The 17,593-nt window shown below is 46.4% G+C and overlaps 1 protein-coding gene across 1 annotated transcript; it reads right to left on the reverse strand.

Moving 5' to 3' along the window:
• Nucleotides 1-4,707: 4,707 nt before the first annotated feature.
• LOC121874202 (Kruppel-like factor 2) lies at nt 4,708-6,470 on the reverse strand. Its single transcript, XM_042378221.1, has 3 exons — nt 6,284-6,470; nt 5,846-6,049; nt 4,708-5,559 (listed from the first exon to the last, which is right to left on the reverse strand). Exons 1-3 carry the CDS (start codon nt 6,359-6,361, stop codon nt 4,792-4,794), a joined length of 1,050 nt encoding a protein of 349 aa, XP_042234155.1. The 5' UTR covers nt 6,362-6,470; the 3' UTR covers nt 4,708-4,791.
• Between the last annotated feature and the right edge of the window lie 11,123 nt (nt 6,471-17,593).

A 17,593-nucleotide genomic window follows, 5' to 3' on the forward strand; every position in this document is an offset into this window, starting at 1 on the left:
TGGCTGGCGGAGCAGGGAGGTCGTATTTCACCTCATAAGACACTGATTATCGTCTCTTTCGTCACGGTCCAAGTCTTATTCATCCAGTTGACGGTAATTCATCGACTATGTCTCATCTGTCTGTTCCTCTCTCGATATTATTCAGTGTGTAGAAGGTGTATTTATGTATGAGTCGTATGTAAACTATATATATACAGTATATATATCGTATACTTGTTAGGTGTGTATTTTATGCGTCTATGCATATGTATTGTGTATATTTGTGTATGTGAAACGTAAAATTGAGTGTATTATAATTTATAGAAAACCGAACGAAAATATGCCCAGGAAATAATGATCTTTCAGAGACTTTAACACTGCCGTAAGTAGGTGTCCCAGCCAGGCCCCAGTTCAGATAGAGCCCATAAACTTAACTTACACTAACCATTAAGATCGGGCCCCTGTTCTAATGGGCCCCTAATCCTCATTTGTACAGTTGTGGTGGTGCTCTCTCTCCCTCTCTCTCTCTCTCTCTCTCTCTCTCTCTCACCCCGGCACACGACGTCTCAGCTCTGGTCTGCCACGCTCAGTTGGGCGGAAAGATAGTGCCTTACGTGTCTCTGCCACCTGCCACCCACTGCCACCACCCCCTGCCTCCCTCTATTTACCGCTGCCACCCAATCCTATTCGCTGATACCCATTGCCATCTCCCTGCCACCCAAATGCCACCCACTAACACCACCTACCACCACTTACCACCCCGTTCCACCCACTGCAACCCCCCACAGTTACTACCACTACTACCACCACCACCACAACCACCCCCTACCACGTTAATTAGTCACCGTTCCTCCTAACAACGGATCGTTAGCAGTAAATGGTGTCTGATGGCTCGTGTATTTAAAGTCCTACTGAGTCGTTTAGTCGCTGTGGTGCGTGTGGTGCGTGTGGGTGCGTGTAGAGGGGTATGGGTACGTGTGGATGCGTGTGGAGGGTTGTGGGTGCGTCTGGATGCGTGTGGAGGGTTGTGGTAGCTGCGTGTGGGAAAGGTGTGGGTGCGTGTAGCGGGTGTGGGTGTGCGTTAAGGCGTGCGTGTATGTGGCGAGTGTAGAAGTGCGTGCAGGTGCGTCACAGTAGGCAGCTCGCGCGCCTCTCTCCCAAGATGAGACCACCTCCCTCACTTCTCAGGCTTCCTCACCCCACCCCTCACCCCACCCCTCACCCCACCCCCTCACCCCACCCCTCCTCCCTCACCCCACCCCCTCCTCCCTCACCCCACCCCCCTCCTCCCCTCCTCCCTAAGGTTATAACTTAAGGAAAATGAAGAATCAGACAATTACACCTCCCTGCCTCCTGTGAGAGAGAGAGAGACTGACTGACTGGCACCTATAAGTCATCACAGCCTCTGCACTATACACCTCTACGTACAAGTACACACACACACACACACACTATCATTGACTCCTGATAAAATAAACCGTTCTCTCCTTCACCCTGAACTAACTCCTTCGTCAGATTATAACATGACCTAGCAGCCCCCCGCCGCCTAAACCATATTTGGTGACGCTAAGGAACAGCTGAGGCCTTTGGTGACGCTCGTGTGACGCTGGTGTGACGTAATGAATATATGAGGTTAATCACTGATGACTGGGTGGTTCCTTACGGGGAGAGAGAGAGAGAGGGAGAGAGAGAGAGAGAGAGACCTTAAGGAGAGGATGGACAGAAGGAGACAGGCTGGGACAGACACCCATACGGACCCACTAATTACTCTTCCACTGATGACCAGCATCCGGGAGGAGGGGAGGGGAGGTGAGGGGGAAGGAGGGAGGAGGGAGGGAGGGGAAGAGAGAGGTGAGGGGGAGGGAAGGAAGGTGAGAGAAAAGGAAAGAGACAGAGGGAGATAGGGAGGAGGAAGCAGGGATGAAATAAGGGAGGAAACAAGGAGATAATCTGAGAGAGAGAGAAGAGAAGCCATCGATTCCTTTACGTCCAAGAGTTCTTCCGTCTGTCTATCTGTCTATTTCTCTCTCTCTCTCTAGTTATCTATCTATCTCTCCCTCTCCATCTATCTCTCCTTCCAAGTCGTAGTGAGAGATCAGGCAGTGAGACACACGAAGCAGTGACCAAAACAGGAAGGTGTGAGGGAGGGGAGAGAAGAACGGTGCATCCGGGGGGGGGAGGAGGAGAGGATGTTAGGGAGGAGGAGGAGAGGGAGAGGAGAGAATTGAGACGAAAAGAAACAGACACATGAAGGAAAGGATAGAATAAATAAAAATAAATAAATAAAGGAAAGAAAGACAGAGAGAGAGAGAGAGAGAGAGGTAACTCACAGGTGTATATTGATAACTAAGGCTGCCTCTTGTTATCTCAGGTGCCAGGGGATGATAACTACCTCCTCTGTTATTGTTATTACTTTTGTTGTTGTTGTTGTTGTTATTGTTGTTGTTGTTGTTGTTAGTTAAATTAAGTTAGGTTAAAATAGGTTAAGTGAGATGGGTGGGTGAGGAAGAACGGGTGGGGTGCCTGGGTGGGTTGGTGGGCTAGTGAGTGTCTGGGTGTAAGGAGTGGTTGGATGTGAGGGTGGGTGGGTGTCTGGGTGAGTGGGTGTGAGGATGATTGGGTGGGTGGATGAATGGGTGTAAGGATGGGTGAGTGTCTGGGTGTTTGGAGATAGATGTAAGGGGTGGGTGGGTGGTAGGTGGATGGGTGTGAGGGTGGCTGGGTGGGACAGGTGCGGGAGAGGAAGCACCGATCAATATCTGACTCTAGACTCTCCCACGGCACATCCTTCCTCTCTCCTCTCTCTCTTCTCCTCTCTCTCTCTCTCTCCCTCTCTCTCATTTCTCACCTCTCTCTCTCTCTCATTTCTCACCTCTCTCTCTCTCTCATTCTTCCCCTTCAGGTAACTTTGAGGTGTTTTAATTAGCAGGTGAAATAATCCCTCTAGTTAAACCAATCCCTCTAGTTAAACCAATCCCTCTAGTTAAACCAACCCCTCTAGTTAAACCAACCCTCTAGTTAAACCAATCCCTCTAGTTAAACCAATCCCTCTAGTTAAACCAATCCCTCTAGTTAAACCAATCCCTCTAGTTAAACCAACCTCCTAGTTAAACCAATCCCTCTAGTTAACCAACCCTCTAGTTAAACCAACCCTCTAGTTAAACCAACCCTCTAGTTAAACCAACCCTCTAGTTTAACCAATCCCTCTAGTTAAACCAACCCCTCTAGTTAAACCAACCCCTCTAGTTAAACCCCTCTAGTTAAACCAATCCCTCTAGTTAAACCAATCCCTCTAGTTAAATCAACCCCTCTAGTTAAACCAACCCTCCTAGTTAAACCAATCACCAAAACAACAACAACAATAACAATAAAAATAAAAAATCATTTATGTCCCAACAATTTATTCATAAAACAAAATGCAAGTTACAATTTTATACATAGTTGATGTATACGCATATACACTGTGTTAAGTATATACATATTTATACACAAGCATGTATACTGGGCTGTGTACATGATGATGGTCTGTATTATGTATAGTTTAGAGGTTGTGAAGACCCAATATATACCTGATTAGAGAGAGAGAGAGAGAGAGAGAGAGAGAGAGAGAGAGAGAGAGAGAGAGAGATGAGAGAGAGAGAGAGAGAGTGAGAGAGAGAGATAGATAAAGAGAATGAGAGACAGACAGATAGAGTGAGAGAGAGAAAGACAGACAGATACTTAGATTAAAATCGAATCAAATTTGTAAAGTAAATTAAAATCCTTTAAAATCGAGTCAAATTTATTGTTAAAAAATATACAAAAATCACTTTATTAATATGACTAAAATTATTTAATAAACATAAACATTAGATCAAAGTTTTTAACATCAGGGTAAACTAAATTTAACATTGGAAAAGTTTATATAAAGAAACAGGTTTAATTATTTACCTTTGAGGGAAACAATATAGAAATGTTAACTATATTACAATAACATATATCACTATACATACATACATACATGCATATATACACACATGCATATATCTACACGCACACATATATACATTACATACACACATGCATATTTACACACACACACACATGCTTATATATACACACATACATACACACACGCACACATATATACACACACACATGTATAAAATATGTGTGTGTGTGTGTGTGTGTGTGTGTACATATATACAGCACTGTACTCTCACTTATCCCAAATATTTGCGCCTTCGTTAAAATTTCCAGAATGGATTTTAGTGAGTCAGAATTCCTCGACCCTCACCTCTCTGTTGAGTCAGTCAGAGTCAGTTAGAGTCAACTTTGTGTTGGTAGAGACTAGAAATTAATTAGAGTCGTTTAGAGTCATTATAAAGAGTAATAGTTCACTCACATGTAGACAGAGTCAGATCAGAGAGCTATGTGCCGCTTCATGAGTCAGATCAGAGAGCTATGTGCCGCTTCATGAGTCAGATCAGAGAGCTATGTGCCGCTTCATGAGTCAGATCGAAGCTATGTGCCGCTTCATGAGTCAGATCGAGCTATGTGCCGCTTCATGAGTCGATCAGAGAGCTATGTGCCGCTTCATGAGTCAGATCAGAGAGCTATGTGCCGCTTCATGAGTCAGATCAGAGAGCTATGTGCCGCTTCATGAGTCAGATCGAGAGCTATGTGCCGCTTCATGAGTCAGATCAGAGAGCTATGTGCCGCTTCGCCAGAGTCAGATCAGAGAGCTATGTGCCGCTTCATGAGTCAGATCAGAGAGCTATGTGCCGCTTCACGAGTCAGATCAGAGAGCTATGTGCCGCTTCATGAGTCAGATCAGAGAGCTATGTGCCGCTTCATGTGCAGACTCAGATGGTCAGAGCGGGAGAAGGCTCTCTCACACAGTCTACACTGGAAGGGACGATCGCCAGTGTGTTTACGGTAGTGGCGAGTCAGTTCGTCCGACCTGGCGAACTTCCACCCACAGCCTTTCCACTTACAGGTGTAGGGCTTCTCCCCCGTATGGGTCCTCAGGTGCGCCTTCAGGTGGGACGACTTCGTGTAGGTCTTGACGCAGCCGGGATGTGGGCAGTTGTGGATGATGACTCGTCTCCGGGCGCGTCGTCTCCGTGGACGTGGGGGTGTGGGCGTGGTGGAGGGCGGCAGCGCGGGAGGACACAGCACTGGTGCGGCCACGATGCCTGGGGCGTGAGGTGACGACGGTGGCGTCAAGACCACGCCCGAGCCTCCCCAGTACTGATACAGGGTGCCAAAGGTCGCGTGGGCGGCGGTGTGGGCGGTGGTGTGGGTGGGGTGGTTGATGGCCGGAGTTGTATTGGGAGTAGCCTGGGTGGTGGTATACGCAGCGTGGGCGGTGGTGTAGGCAGCGTGGGCGGAAGTGTGGGGAATTTGGGAAGTAGTATGGGGGTCGTGGGCGGTGTGGGTAGTAGTGTAAGGGGTGGCCATAGCTGCAGGGTGTGGGTAGTGGTAGTGGTAGCCAGAGTACACACCTCCGGCCGCCACACAACCATACTGCTCTTGTTGTTGGTGGTGGTATTGGTGGTGTTGACGCTGGTGCCTGTGGTGAGGCAGCTGAGGCACCACCTGCAGGGGACAAACACTGTAGATGAGACACACAGGCTGACACACTACTCCTGACCTAACTCTCTTACATCACTTTAACTAACCATGAGGACTGGGCCTCCATCAGCTACACACAGTCCTCCTCACCAAGTGCTGTAGGTTAAATGGACCCACTTCCAATAGCCTCCAACTTAACCTAATCTAACCTATTAGGCGTGGACCCCATTTGAGGTGAGGCCCTATAAGGGAAGGGACCTATTAGGGCCGGGACCCACACGACACCTTAACTGAGACACCTGATACGCACCTGTTCGAAGTCGTTCTTAGCAGAGGAGAAGGCGGAGGCTATGGGCGGCAGTGGAGCAACGCCACACTTTTGTTGGGTAGCACACACGTCCTGCTCACACTCAGGGATGGGCGGCGTAGGGGGGTAAGACATGGGAGAGGCGCCCCCTGGGAACATGTCAGAGCGGGTCTCGTCCAGCAACACAGACTCCAGGTCCAGCCACATCTATAACACCACCACTTTGTTTACACACAGACACTAATGATATTATTGTGTTGATCATGTTTCATCTGTTTACCAAATACAAAATTATTAAAATGGGACATAATTAGCATCCATCTGGGCTTCACAACATCCGGCATTATACCTTAAGTAGCCGCTGCATGATACGGTTATGATGGAGGTGTAAATATATCATTAATTCACATATTTGTGTTAAGTATTTACAACACAACTTACCTCGTTAAATTCAGAGAGGCTGGAGGCTGCGGAGGGGACCTGGCTGTAGGAGGGCGGCCGCTCAGTGGCTAACTCCATCCCGCCACGTTATGTTTACTCCGTCAGTGACGATGTGGACACGTAAGTTACCTCAAGACACGGCAGTTATCCAGAGGTACGGGAACCCTCCTTAGACGTCCTCACACCAGCGCCCACCTGAGATTACTGAGGGGCCTCCACACCTGCTGGCCCGCGCCCCACCTTGATCTCACAAACAGTTGCCACATGCACGAAGTTTTCCATTTAAAGTAAGTACTGTTCTCTATTTCGGTTTCTTTATATTTTAGTTATCTAGATCTACTAAATGCTTCATACAATTCAATATACAAATCGTTATCCATTAAACACATTTGATAAAGCTTTAATTATATGTTTACTAGAAAACTGATGAGTGTATTTACTGAAGCATAATATCACTCTCCACCAATGAACATGTATCTTGAGGCTCTAAACCAATGAGAGAGTAGATGGGCGGGGCTTAGAGCGCGTCACTAGCCCCGCCCAATGAAAGGAGAGCTTTGTTGGTGCCTTTTAGGAATGAAATGTCATTAAAAACATTTTAGGAAGTAAGACTAATCCGGCGCTGCTGATAGAACAGTAGTGTGACTTTGTTCCCCGTGAACACTTACATGAACAATTTGCATAACAAGCAGCTACGTATGTAAATTCACACACACACACACACACACACACACACACACACACACACACACACACACACACACACACACACACACACACCCAACTACGTGCTTTGGTTGATTTACTCGCAAACAAAATCTCGTAGAACTTAATGTCATAAAGATCTATTTCAATAACCTGTAGAAATTATATTACAGAAGTAAACAAGACTTGTTTATACTGTGTATCGTAATGATAGATAGATGTGTGTGTGTGTGTGTGCGTGTGTGTGCTTCTTCATCCATGTACGTAAAACTGTATTCTCTGTCTGTCTCTCACTGTATGCCTTGATAGATAGAGAGAGACAGGTAGAAAGGTAAACAGACAGAGAGAGAGAGAGAGAGCAAGAGAGACAGATAGAGAGACACAGAAGAGAGACACAGACAGACGAAGACAGACAGATAGACTGACAGATACAGAGAGACAGACAGACACAGATAGACTGACAGATACAGAGAGACAGACAGACACAGATAGACTGACAGATACAGAGAGACAGACAGACACAGATAGACTGACAGATACAGACACAGAGAGACAGACAGACACAGATAGACAGACAGACACAGACAGACTGACAGATACAGAGAGACAGACAGATACAGACAGACTGACAGACACAGAGAGACAGACAGACAGACAGAGACAGACCTCCAGCAGAACATTACAACAGGTACGCTAAGAAAATATAAGGTAGTGGTGAGTCCTTATAAGTGTAAACAGAGTGACACTTCCCTAGTACTCCACATTCTTCACCCTCACTCAAGTGCCACTCAGGCAAGTGGGTCCTGAGAAGGCGGGCGGTGAGAGGGTGGGAGGGGGAGAGGGAAGGTGAGAGGTGTAAGGTATAGGTGAGAGGTGTAAGGTATAGGTGAGAGGTGTAAGGTAGAGGAATAATACCTGTATTTTTCCTTACTGATGAATATTATTACACCTCCCTCCCTCCCTCTCTCTCTCCCTCCCTCCCTTCCCTCCTCCTCTCCCTCCCTCCTCCTCCCTCCCTCCCTCCTCTCTCCCTCCCTCCCTCCCTCACCATCCACCTATCTAATAATAATAATGGTCGCCCCTCGTGCCACCTAGACGTGACTGCATTACTGTCACGTCATACCTAACCTAACCTAACCTAACCTTCCGGGCGGAGTAAGATGTATGTATTGGTGACGCTGTTGGGTATAAGACATCCAGTAAGGAGGAAGACTATACTACCTCCTCCTCCTCCTCCTTCTCCTCCTCCTCTTCCTCCTCCTTCTCCTCCTCCTCTTCCTCCTCCTCCTCCTCTTCCTCCTCCTTCTCCTTCTCCTCACACTCCTTCGATGAGTCTGTTCCTCTCCTTTATCTTTTCTCTCACTTCTCTACATCTCAGAACGAAGAAGGAGGGAGGGAGAGATGAGGGGGAGAGGGGGAGATGAGAGGGAGGGAAGGTCAGGTGAGAGGGAGGGATAAGAGTGTGTGAGTTAGGGATCATCCTACCTCGAGTTGTGTCAACACTCAGACACCAAACACACACACTAGGGGGAGTCAGGGAGAGAGAGAGGGAGAGAGAGGGAGAAGATAGAGGAGAGAGGAGATGTAGGAGGAGAGAGAGGTTGATCACGTTGGGAGAGGAGAGGGAAGTAGAGGAGAAGGAGGTGGGGGAGGAGAGGGAAGCAAGGAAGGGGGACAAAGTCGGAATCATTTATAAAAAAGAAATTAGTGGATTCGATTCTGTTCTGCACTAGAGGCTAAGTAGTAGTAGTAGTGGTGATAGTATAGTAGTGATGGTAGTAGTAGTAGTAGTAGTGGTAGTAGTAGTAGTAGTAGTAATATCACAATTATCATCACAGGTTAGAAACGTCAACTAACCACTCCCCCCTACACCTGGTGACAGACAGATCCTCATTTGACCCTTGTGGAGGTCATTTCACCTTCCCTCTGCCTCAACTGTTGAAGCAGAGGCTGAACTTCAAGGTGACAATAATGATCAGCCCTCCCCCCTCCCTACTCCCCGTTCCTTACACTTAAGCTAGCCCCCCCACCGCCTCACCCTGATTACTGTACCACCTGGTTGATGAGATACAGGTGTTTGGTGGGGGGAGGAGGTGAGGGGGAGGAAGAATTTGAGAGAATAATAATAATAATAATAATAATAATAATAATAATAATAGTGCCTTAACTATTAATAATAACTACAATAATAATAACAACAACAAACAATAACAATTACCTGTAGATCCCCTCCCCCCCCAGTTTATCTCACCTGAACACTCATTAATAATTATCGACCATTTCCCGCCAACACTGAATGAATGACATGTTTAAACCTTTCCTTAACCAGTGTTGCCAACGTCATCATTTATCTACCTGTATCGGTCCAAGAAGAAGCTGAATAACCTAACCTAACCTAAAACTCTACCTGGTCTAACTTAACCTAACCTAACGTAACTTAACCTAACCTAACATTAACATCAAATCAACACGATATAACACTAACAAAGTACTTAACTAATTCAATCATCCAATAATCCGAGTAATTATCTCACTAATGATCTCTTAAACTCATGAAATTATCCACCCAACTAATTCATCATCTTAACTACCCAATTAGCTAAATAACTAACTACCCTAACCTTCCACCCAACAAATAAAAGTCCATTTAAATCCCACAACTAATTAGACAACAAACTAAGAGTATAGAAAACGGATGATGGTTACTGAAGCAGCCCAGACTGAACGAAATGTAGAGAAAACAAACATTACTTCTTCTCTCACCCCCTCCCTCACCCCTCTCCCCCCCCCCCCCCCCACCTCTCCCCCTCCCTCTCCCTCCCCCTCACCCCTCTCCCCTCCCTCACCCCTCTCCCCTCTACCCCTCTCCCCTCCCTCCCACCCTTACCCCCCTCACCCCCTCTTTTTTTTTTTTTCCCCCTCCTACCCCTCACCCCTCCCTCACCTCACCCCTCCCTCACCTCTCCCTTCCCTCACCCCTCACCCCTCCCTCCACCCCTCCTCACCTCCTCACCCCCCCCCTCTCCCCCTCCCTCACCTCACCCCCCCTCTCCCCCTCCCTCACCTCTCACCCCCCCTCACCCCCCATCCTATAAGCCTAAGTGACCTGGGGGAACAATGGTCGTATTGTAGGGGTCAGGTGAGGTCAAATGTACACGTGTGACTCCCAGGTGTTAACAGCCTTTGACCTTTCTCTCGTTAATTCGACACCTGCACCTTCCGTACATACATACATACATACATACATACATACATACACTACTAAATTCGTATGGGTCAACCTCTCCCTTGACAAGTATCTGTGAGCATCTGACCACCACCACCAAACTGTCTACACCTGTCTACCTGTCTACACCTGTCTACCTCCCTCTCAACTCCTGTATGTATGTATGAGTGAATTCTTAAACACTTATTCCTACATTCTACTTATTTAACTCACTTTATTACCCCCAAAACTACTTATTTAACTCACTTCACTTATATTTCACCCGGCACTTAATTTCCACTTATTTTCCACCATTCCGGAACAGAAAATAAATACCAACTAATGAAAACAAAAGATAGATTCATGTAAACATTGACCAAGGTGTTAAGAGGAAGAGACGAGCCTATGACCATATAAGACGAGAAACTCCCTCCCATAGTAACTAGTAATGTGTCCTCCTCGGCCAGTCCTCCCTCTTACGTCAGCGCCATCTACTGACTGAAATTAGCAGCATTACTCTAGACACTGAGATAGGAACTGCTTTAAGTCTCTCTCTCTCTCTCTCTCTCTCTCTCTCTCTCTCTCTCTCTCTCTCTCTCTCTCTCTCTCTCTCTCTCTCTCTCTCTCTCTCTCTCTCTCTCTCTCTCTCTCTCTCTCTCTCTCTCTCTCTCTCTACACACCACACAGATAGACACATTAAAATAACTTCAACACAGAAATAATACACAAGAGAATAATAATAATAATAATAATAATAATAATAATATACAGAAATAGAATGATTGGCCTTACCTCCTAAATGTTTACAGTGACGTAATATAATGCTCTACTGTACACCTACACCTTTACCTGTAGACTTACCTGTAATTGTGGTTTTACCTGTATTTGTACCTATAATTATACCTGTACTGTATCATTTACCTGTTCCATACATACCTGAAACCATAAAATAAACATTACAAACCTAACCAAACCTAACCTAACCAAACCTAACCAAACCTAACCTAACATAACCTAACCAAACCTAACCAAACCTAACCTAACCAAACCTAACCTCAACAGAGCCTAGCCCAAGCCAAGCCTAACAAGCCCTAACCCAAAACCCTAGCAAACCCTAACCTAACCAGAAACTTCAACCAGAGCCTAGCAGAGCCCTAATGACCTAACCTAACCTAACCTAACCTAACCAAACCTAACCAAACCAAACATAACCAAACCTAACTTAACCAAACCTAACCAAACCTAACCAAACCTAACCTAACCTAACCTAACCTAACCAAACCTAACCAAACCAAACCTAACCAAACCTAACCAAACCTAACCAAACCTAACCAAACCAAACCTAACCAAACCTAACCAAACCTAACCAGAAATATGTCCGCTTGAGTGTTGGGTTGAAGTTAAATTTTCAAGGTGGTGTGAAAACCTCCTAATTTGCGGCGTGTCCCCAGCCTTTGTTGACATTGTCTGTCTGTCTGTCCGTCTGGATGTCTGTCCGTCTGTCTGTCTGTCTGGCTCCTTGGTGACACACAGTCGTCCACGTTTCAGAAAGTATCGTTGCGTAAGATGGTTATGGGAAGTGTCGTATACAAGGTTAGGAAAGTATCGTACTGGGATCAAGAAAGTGTCAAGCTAAACACCAGTATACTAAGCTAAGCTACACCCCCTCTACACCTCAGTACACCCGGCATAGCGGACTACCGGAAGGAGCACAGCTAACGATCCATTGTGTAGTTCGTCTCATTCCTCCATGGCAATCCAACTTAACGACCCTTTGCCGCTAAAACAACCCAATTAAACCTCATCAGAATAATTAACACTCCCTAATGAGCCTTAAATTACTATAGCCTCATTGTATCTTATATAGTTTATAATTCGATGTTCATTTGTTTTATCGGGTAGAAAGAAAACAGTGTTGCCATCTCCTGCGCCTGGGATATAGTTACCCCTTATATGGCAACACTGGAGCCGGGAGCGTGACACCTGTTCCTCATTTCCGGTGGGAGAGAAGAGATAGAAGGGGGAGAGGAGGGAGAGAATGGAGGAGATGGGGAGGGAAGAGAGAAGAAAGGAGAGGGGAAGATGGTGGGAGAGGGAGAGAGATGAAGGGAGAGAGGGATGGAGGGAGAGAGAAAGGAAGGGAGGGAAGGAGAGTGTGTGTGTGTGTGTGAGAGGAGAGTTTTAAAAAGAGGGAGAGAGAGGGAGGGAAATGTAAGAGAGGGAGGGAGGGAGAGAGGGAATGCCTGTGTTGCAATTTGCTGTCTGATTCATTATGTTTTGTGTGTGTGTGTGTGTGTGTGTGTGTGTGTGTGTGTGTGTGTGTGTGTGTGTGTGTGTGTGTGTCTTATCGGAAGAGAGTAATTTAAGACACGCGCTGAGGTTCACACACACACACACACACACACACACTCACCAGAGGTCGACAAAAACATTACTAACATGACCTTTAGAACTTGGAGGTCAAACAGACAGACAGACAAAACCTGTTTCTATATCGCCATTGAATGAAAGACATATACATTATTTGTGACGTTATATTGATATTAGGTTAGTTTAGGTTACGTTACGTTACGTTAGGTTACGTTACGTTACGTTACGTTAGGTTACGTTAGGTTAGGTTAGGGTGACTCGACTTCTTGTTGCTTGAGTATGACTTGGTGTTCACCCTAGTATGACCTGGAGGTATATTTAGCTCTGATGATATAGGGTGAACACAGCTCTGAGACACACTAGGGTGAACACAGCTCTGAGACACACTAGGGTGAACACAGCTCTGAGACACACTAGGGTGAACACAGCTCTGAGACACACTAGGGTGAACACAGCTCAGGGCACTGGGGTGAAAGACACAGCTCTGAGACACACTGGGGGTGAACACAGCTCCTGAGACACACTAGGGTGAACACAGCTAGGGCCACTAAGGTGAACACGGCTCTCTAGGACACACTAGGAGTGAGAACACAGCTCTAGAGACACACTAAGGGTGAACCTGGCTCCTGAGACACACTAGAGATTGTGAACAGCTCTATGACACACTAAAAGATTAGTGACACAGCTCTGAGACACTAGGGGTGAACACAGCTCTGAGACACTTTAGGGTGAACACAGCTCTGAGACACACTAGGGTGAACTAGACACACATTTTACTATAAGGTTCTCAACTAGTATGACTCCTTCAAGATGCAGGAGAGTCTCGTAGTGTTGGGGCAGCTCGTGCCAGGGCGTGTGTTGGAGGTTCAGGTGATGAGGCAAGGTGTTCCTGCTGGGGGTCTCTCTCTCTCTCTCTCTCTCTCTCTCTCTGTTTGCCTCCTTTGTCTGTGTGTGTGTGTGTGTGTGTGTGTGTGTGTGTGTGTGTGTGTTTGTGTGTGTGTGTGTGTGTGTGTGTGTGTGTGTGTGTTTGTGCCTTTCTTCCTTCCTTCTTTAGTCCTTACCTCTCTCCTCCCTCCTCCTCCTCCCCATTCTTCTCTCCCTCCGTCCCTCCTCCCCCATTCTTCTCTCCCTCCCTCCTCCTCCTTCTCCCTCCAGCGGACCTTGAGACAATTACATCTGAGAAGAAACCACTGGCACGCGTTCGCCAGGCGTCATCAGCCAGGCGAAGCCAGTTACGCACATCGGTTTGTCATATAGAGACGAGTTATTTTCACAACACACTCAAGTATTTTCACCACAAATCTGATTCCAGTCGAGTCACAGTACCATCACGACGCCATTACAAGCCCTATCACACACCTGTCACATACCTGTCACACACCTGTCACATACCTGTCACACACCTGTCACACACCTATCACACACCTGTCACACCTGTCACACACCTGTCACATACCTATCACACACCTATCACACACCTGTCACGTACTGTAACATGCACACCTGTGCATACCTGTCACACCTGTCACACACTATCACACACCTGTCCACCTGTCACACACACCTATCACACACCTGTCACACCTGTCACACACCTATCACACACCTGTCACGCACCTCACGTATAGGTAATTTGTCAGGAAGATAGAACTAAAATGGCGGTCATTTGAGTGTGCAGGACACAACCACCGTGCTGGGGCTGAGATATGAATGAATGAATGAAGAGATGATAAGGATTTCCCCCCCCCTCCCTCCCCTCCCTCCCTCCCCCTCCTCCCTCCCCCCTCCACCCTCCCTCCCTCCCTCCCTCCCTCCCTCCCTCCTCCTTCCCTCCCTCTCCCTCCCTCCCTCCTCCTCTCCCTCCTCCCCCCTCCCTCCCTCCCCCTCCTCCCTCCCCCCTCCCTCCCACTCCCCTCCTCACCTCCTCCCTCCCTCCCCCTCCCTCCCTCCTCTCCCTCCTCCTCCCCATCACCTCCAGTTTACCAACCCCGATATAAGACAAGTCACAGGTTCACCATTATTGTTTTATATCAACTCTCTCTCTTTATTTCAGGTGCACACACACACACACACACACACACACACACACAGTACTACACATCTGTAAAGAATTGATACCTGAATAGATTTCCTCTACAGAACGGAAACAAACACTATTAACCTCCCTCTCCCCCTCTCTCCCCTCTCCCCTCTCTCCCTCTCCTTCCCTCCCCTCTCACTGCACCTCCCCCTCCTTCTCCCTACCCCTTCCATCCCCCTTGTCATGTGATGGTAATACCCCCCCTCTACTTCCACCACCCCCTCCCTTATTCTCCCCCTCCCCCCACTATCTCTCTTATATGTCTTTGATGGTGGTGATGATGGTGGTGATGATGGTGGTGATGATGGTGATAGTGATGGTGGTGATGGTGTTCAGTCACTTGAATCTTTAACGGAGAGAGAGAAGAAACCCCTAACTCTACATCACACAAAGATTCACACAGTCAGTTCATCTGGACGCACCAAGTCACAAGCGTGCGAGTAATTACCGCCAAAAATCTAACTAACAACTTCCGGTGTGGGCCTCAGGTTTCCCACAAAAAGGGAAAAATAAAAAAAGCGCGGGAACGACAGGAAACAACTACGTCATCACACTTCCGGATTAGAAGACATCCTCTGTGTGAATGAGTTAATGACTTACCTACATTTACCTGTAATTTACCTACAATTTACCTACATTTACCTTACACCTGGCCACACCTTTTCACAGGATCAAAATTAACTCCTTGTATAAGTTAACCAAATTTAACTTAACCTAACCTAACCTAACCAAACCTAACCAACAGGAAATCTAGAGGTATCAGACTAAACTGACAAACACCCTCTCCGTCCATGAAATAATTACTGGCCATGCGTGAGAGTGACGTGTGTCTACCCTCATTATTATGGTAATTCATGTCCGACAAAGCTCCTGACACCATTCATGGCAGAGTAACGTGAATACGGTCGCTTTCTCTCACTCGTTACGTCACTTGCAATGAAAACAGGTTGTGTGTGTGTACTATAATTACTGGATTTTGATACATATGATAATAATGATAGTTGCTGGTGTTCATTCAAGCATAAATTATCCCTGGTAAGGAATAATCATTGTTTATTTACTATTATCTCCCGAGGTGGGGGTGGGGTGAAGATGACCTTAACACTGACTGCCTTACCTACTCCTTTATTATCGTATGCAGTTAACACAAACCAATTGTCAATTATGATGTTTTTTTTTTTAATATACGAGAGTACAATTAATCTCAGGACTGACTAATGTTTAAAATATCTCAAATGAATATTGATGTTCCGTCGTTTTCTATAATGCTATGTTTACATTAGCCTAGAGTGTTTCCCTAGTGTCATCTTAGTATTAAAGAATAGATAAATAGTAATAAAAAACACTATAGAATTACTAAAATATTTATTACACTAATTCATTGATTACTTGCATGAATAATAAAATAAATGCCATCAATTATTTAACATTATTGATTAGGGAAAACGAACAAATTTTAGGGGAAACTAATCTAATATAAGTTCTCGCTTGATTTTCATGAAAATTTATAGTTGAACGTTTGTAAGAGAGACTGGGGGGTCTAATGCTTCCATAACTCGATTACAGAGAAGTTTATAATTCATAGAAGTTAAGTTGATGTTTATTTTACTTTTCTCTCCTCCCCTCCTCCACCTACCTTGAACCCCTACCCTCTTTACCTCCATCCCCTCATCTTCCCCTCCTAACTTTCCTTCCATCTCCTCCTTCACCTTCCCTCCCTATCACCTTCCTTCTATCCCTTCATCTCACCACCATTCACCTTCCCTCCTATCCCCCTCCTCCTTTTCCCTCCCTACCCCCATCCCAAGACCTTTACACACACACACACACACACACACAGTCACACACACACTTCATACATACTTAAGACGATAACTCAGGCAACACTCGACACAGTCAGAAATAGTACTCATATAAAAAAGAAAAAGGACAATTACTATAAAGCCCCGGCCCTTCATGGCATATTCAGACAGACGATTATACACTCCCACCCACCCCACACCCACCCCACCCACCCACCACCCATACCCACCACCTACCACACACACCCCACCCACCCTACCCCATACCCCAGCCACCCCACCCCACCTACTACCCCCCCCTACACCCCCACCCCACCTACCCCACACCCCACACCCCACCCCACACCCCACCCCTCCCTACCCCACACCCACCCTACCCCCACCCCACCCCACATACCCCACACCCCACCCCATTACAATATAATCATGGTATATTCAGAAATCATTATCTTGTAGTTATATATGGTATTACTAAGTTGATTCAATTGCAATATGTCTTATGATATATTCAGTAGAGAGGCGGGCAATGATAGGGCAAGGATAGGGCAAGGATAGGGCAATGAGGGGGCGGGGCCTATAAGCTAGGGTTAGGGAGACAATTTTATGGTATTTTCTCATTTTTTTACTTTATTGTGGAATATTACTTGAAGATTAGAGGTGTGTGTGTGTGTGTGTGTGTGTTTGTGTGTGTGTATGACTGAGTATATACAGTATGTAAGACTGTACTTGTGTATGTATGATTCTATGTGTGTATATGTGTGTGTGTGTGTGTGTGTGTGTGTGTACGTTCGTGATTGTATGACTGTGTGTTGTGTATGCATGATTGTGGGTGAGCGTGTTGGGAAATCCCTGGTGATGACGTCACTAAGGCAGGTGATGGAGGGAGGGAGGTAAGCTTCTGTCTGTCACCTGTCCTGACTCTTCTGTGAGTGTCTGTGAGAGTCTGAGTATGTCGTGTGTGTGTCTGTGTGTGTCGTGTGTGTGTCTGTGTGTGTGTGAGAGTGTGTGTGTGTGTGTGTGTGTGTGTGTGTGTGTGTGTGTGTGTGTGTGTGTGTGTGTGTGTGTGTGTGTGTGTGTGTGTGTGTGTGTGTGTGTGTGTGTGTGTGAGTGCCTGTGTGTGTGTGTGTGTGTGTGTGTGTGTGTGTGTG

The sequence above is a fragment of the Homarus americanus genome, unplaced genomic scaffold (assembly GCF_018991925.1).
Source record: "Homarus americanus isolate GMGI-L3 unplaced genomic scaffold, GMGI_Hamer_2.0 scaffold55640, whole genome shotgun sequence".
Taxonomy (NCBI): domain Eukaryota; kingdom Metazoa; phylum Arthropoda; class Malacostraca; order Decapoda; family Nephropidae; genus Homarus; species Homarus americanus.

Coding starts and splice junctions, on each gene's coding strand:
- LOC121874202 (XM_042378221.1), bottom strand. CDS start 6,361: ATGGAGTTAGCCACTGAGCGGCCGCCCTCCTACAGCCAGGTCCCCTCC. Junction 6,050..6,283: donor GCCTCTCTGAATTTAACGAG/GTAAGTTGTGTT, acceptor GTGGTGTTATAG/ATGTGGCTGGACCTGGAGTC. Junction 5,560..5,845: donor CTAAGAACGACTTCGAACAG/GTGCGTATCAGG, acceptor TGTCCCCTGCAG/GTGGTGCCTCAGCTGCCTCA.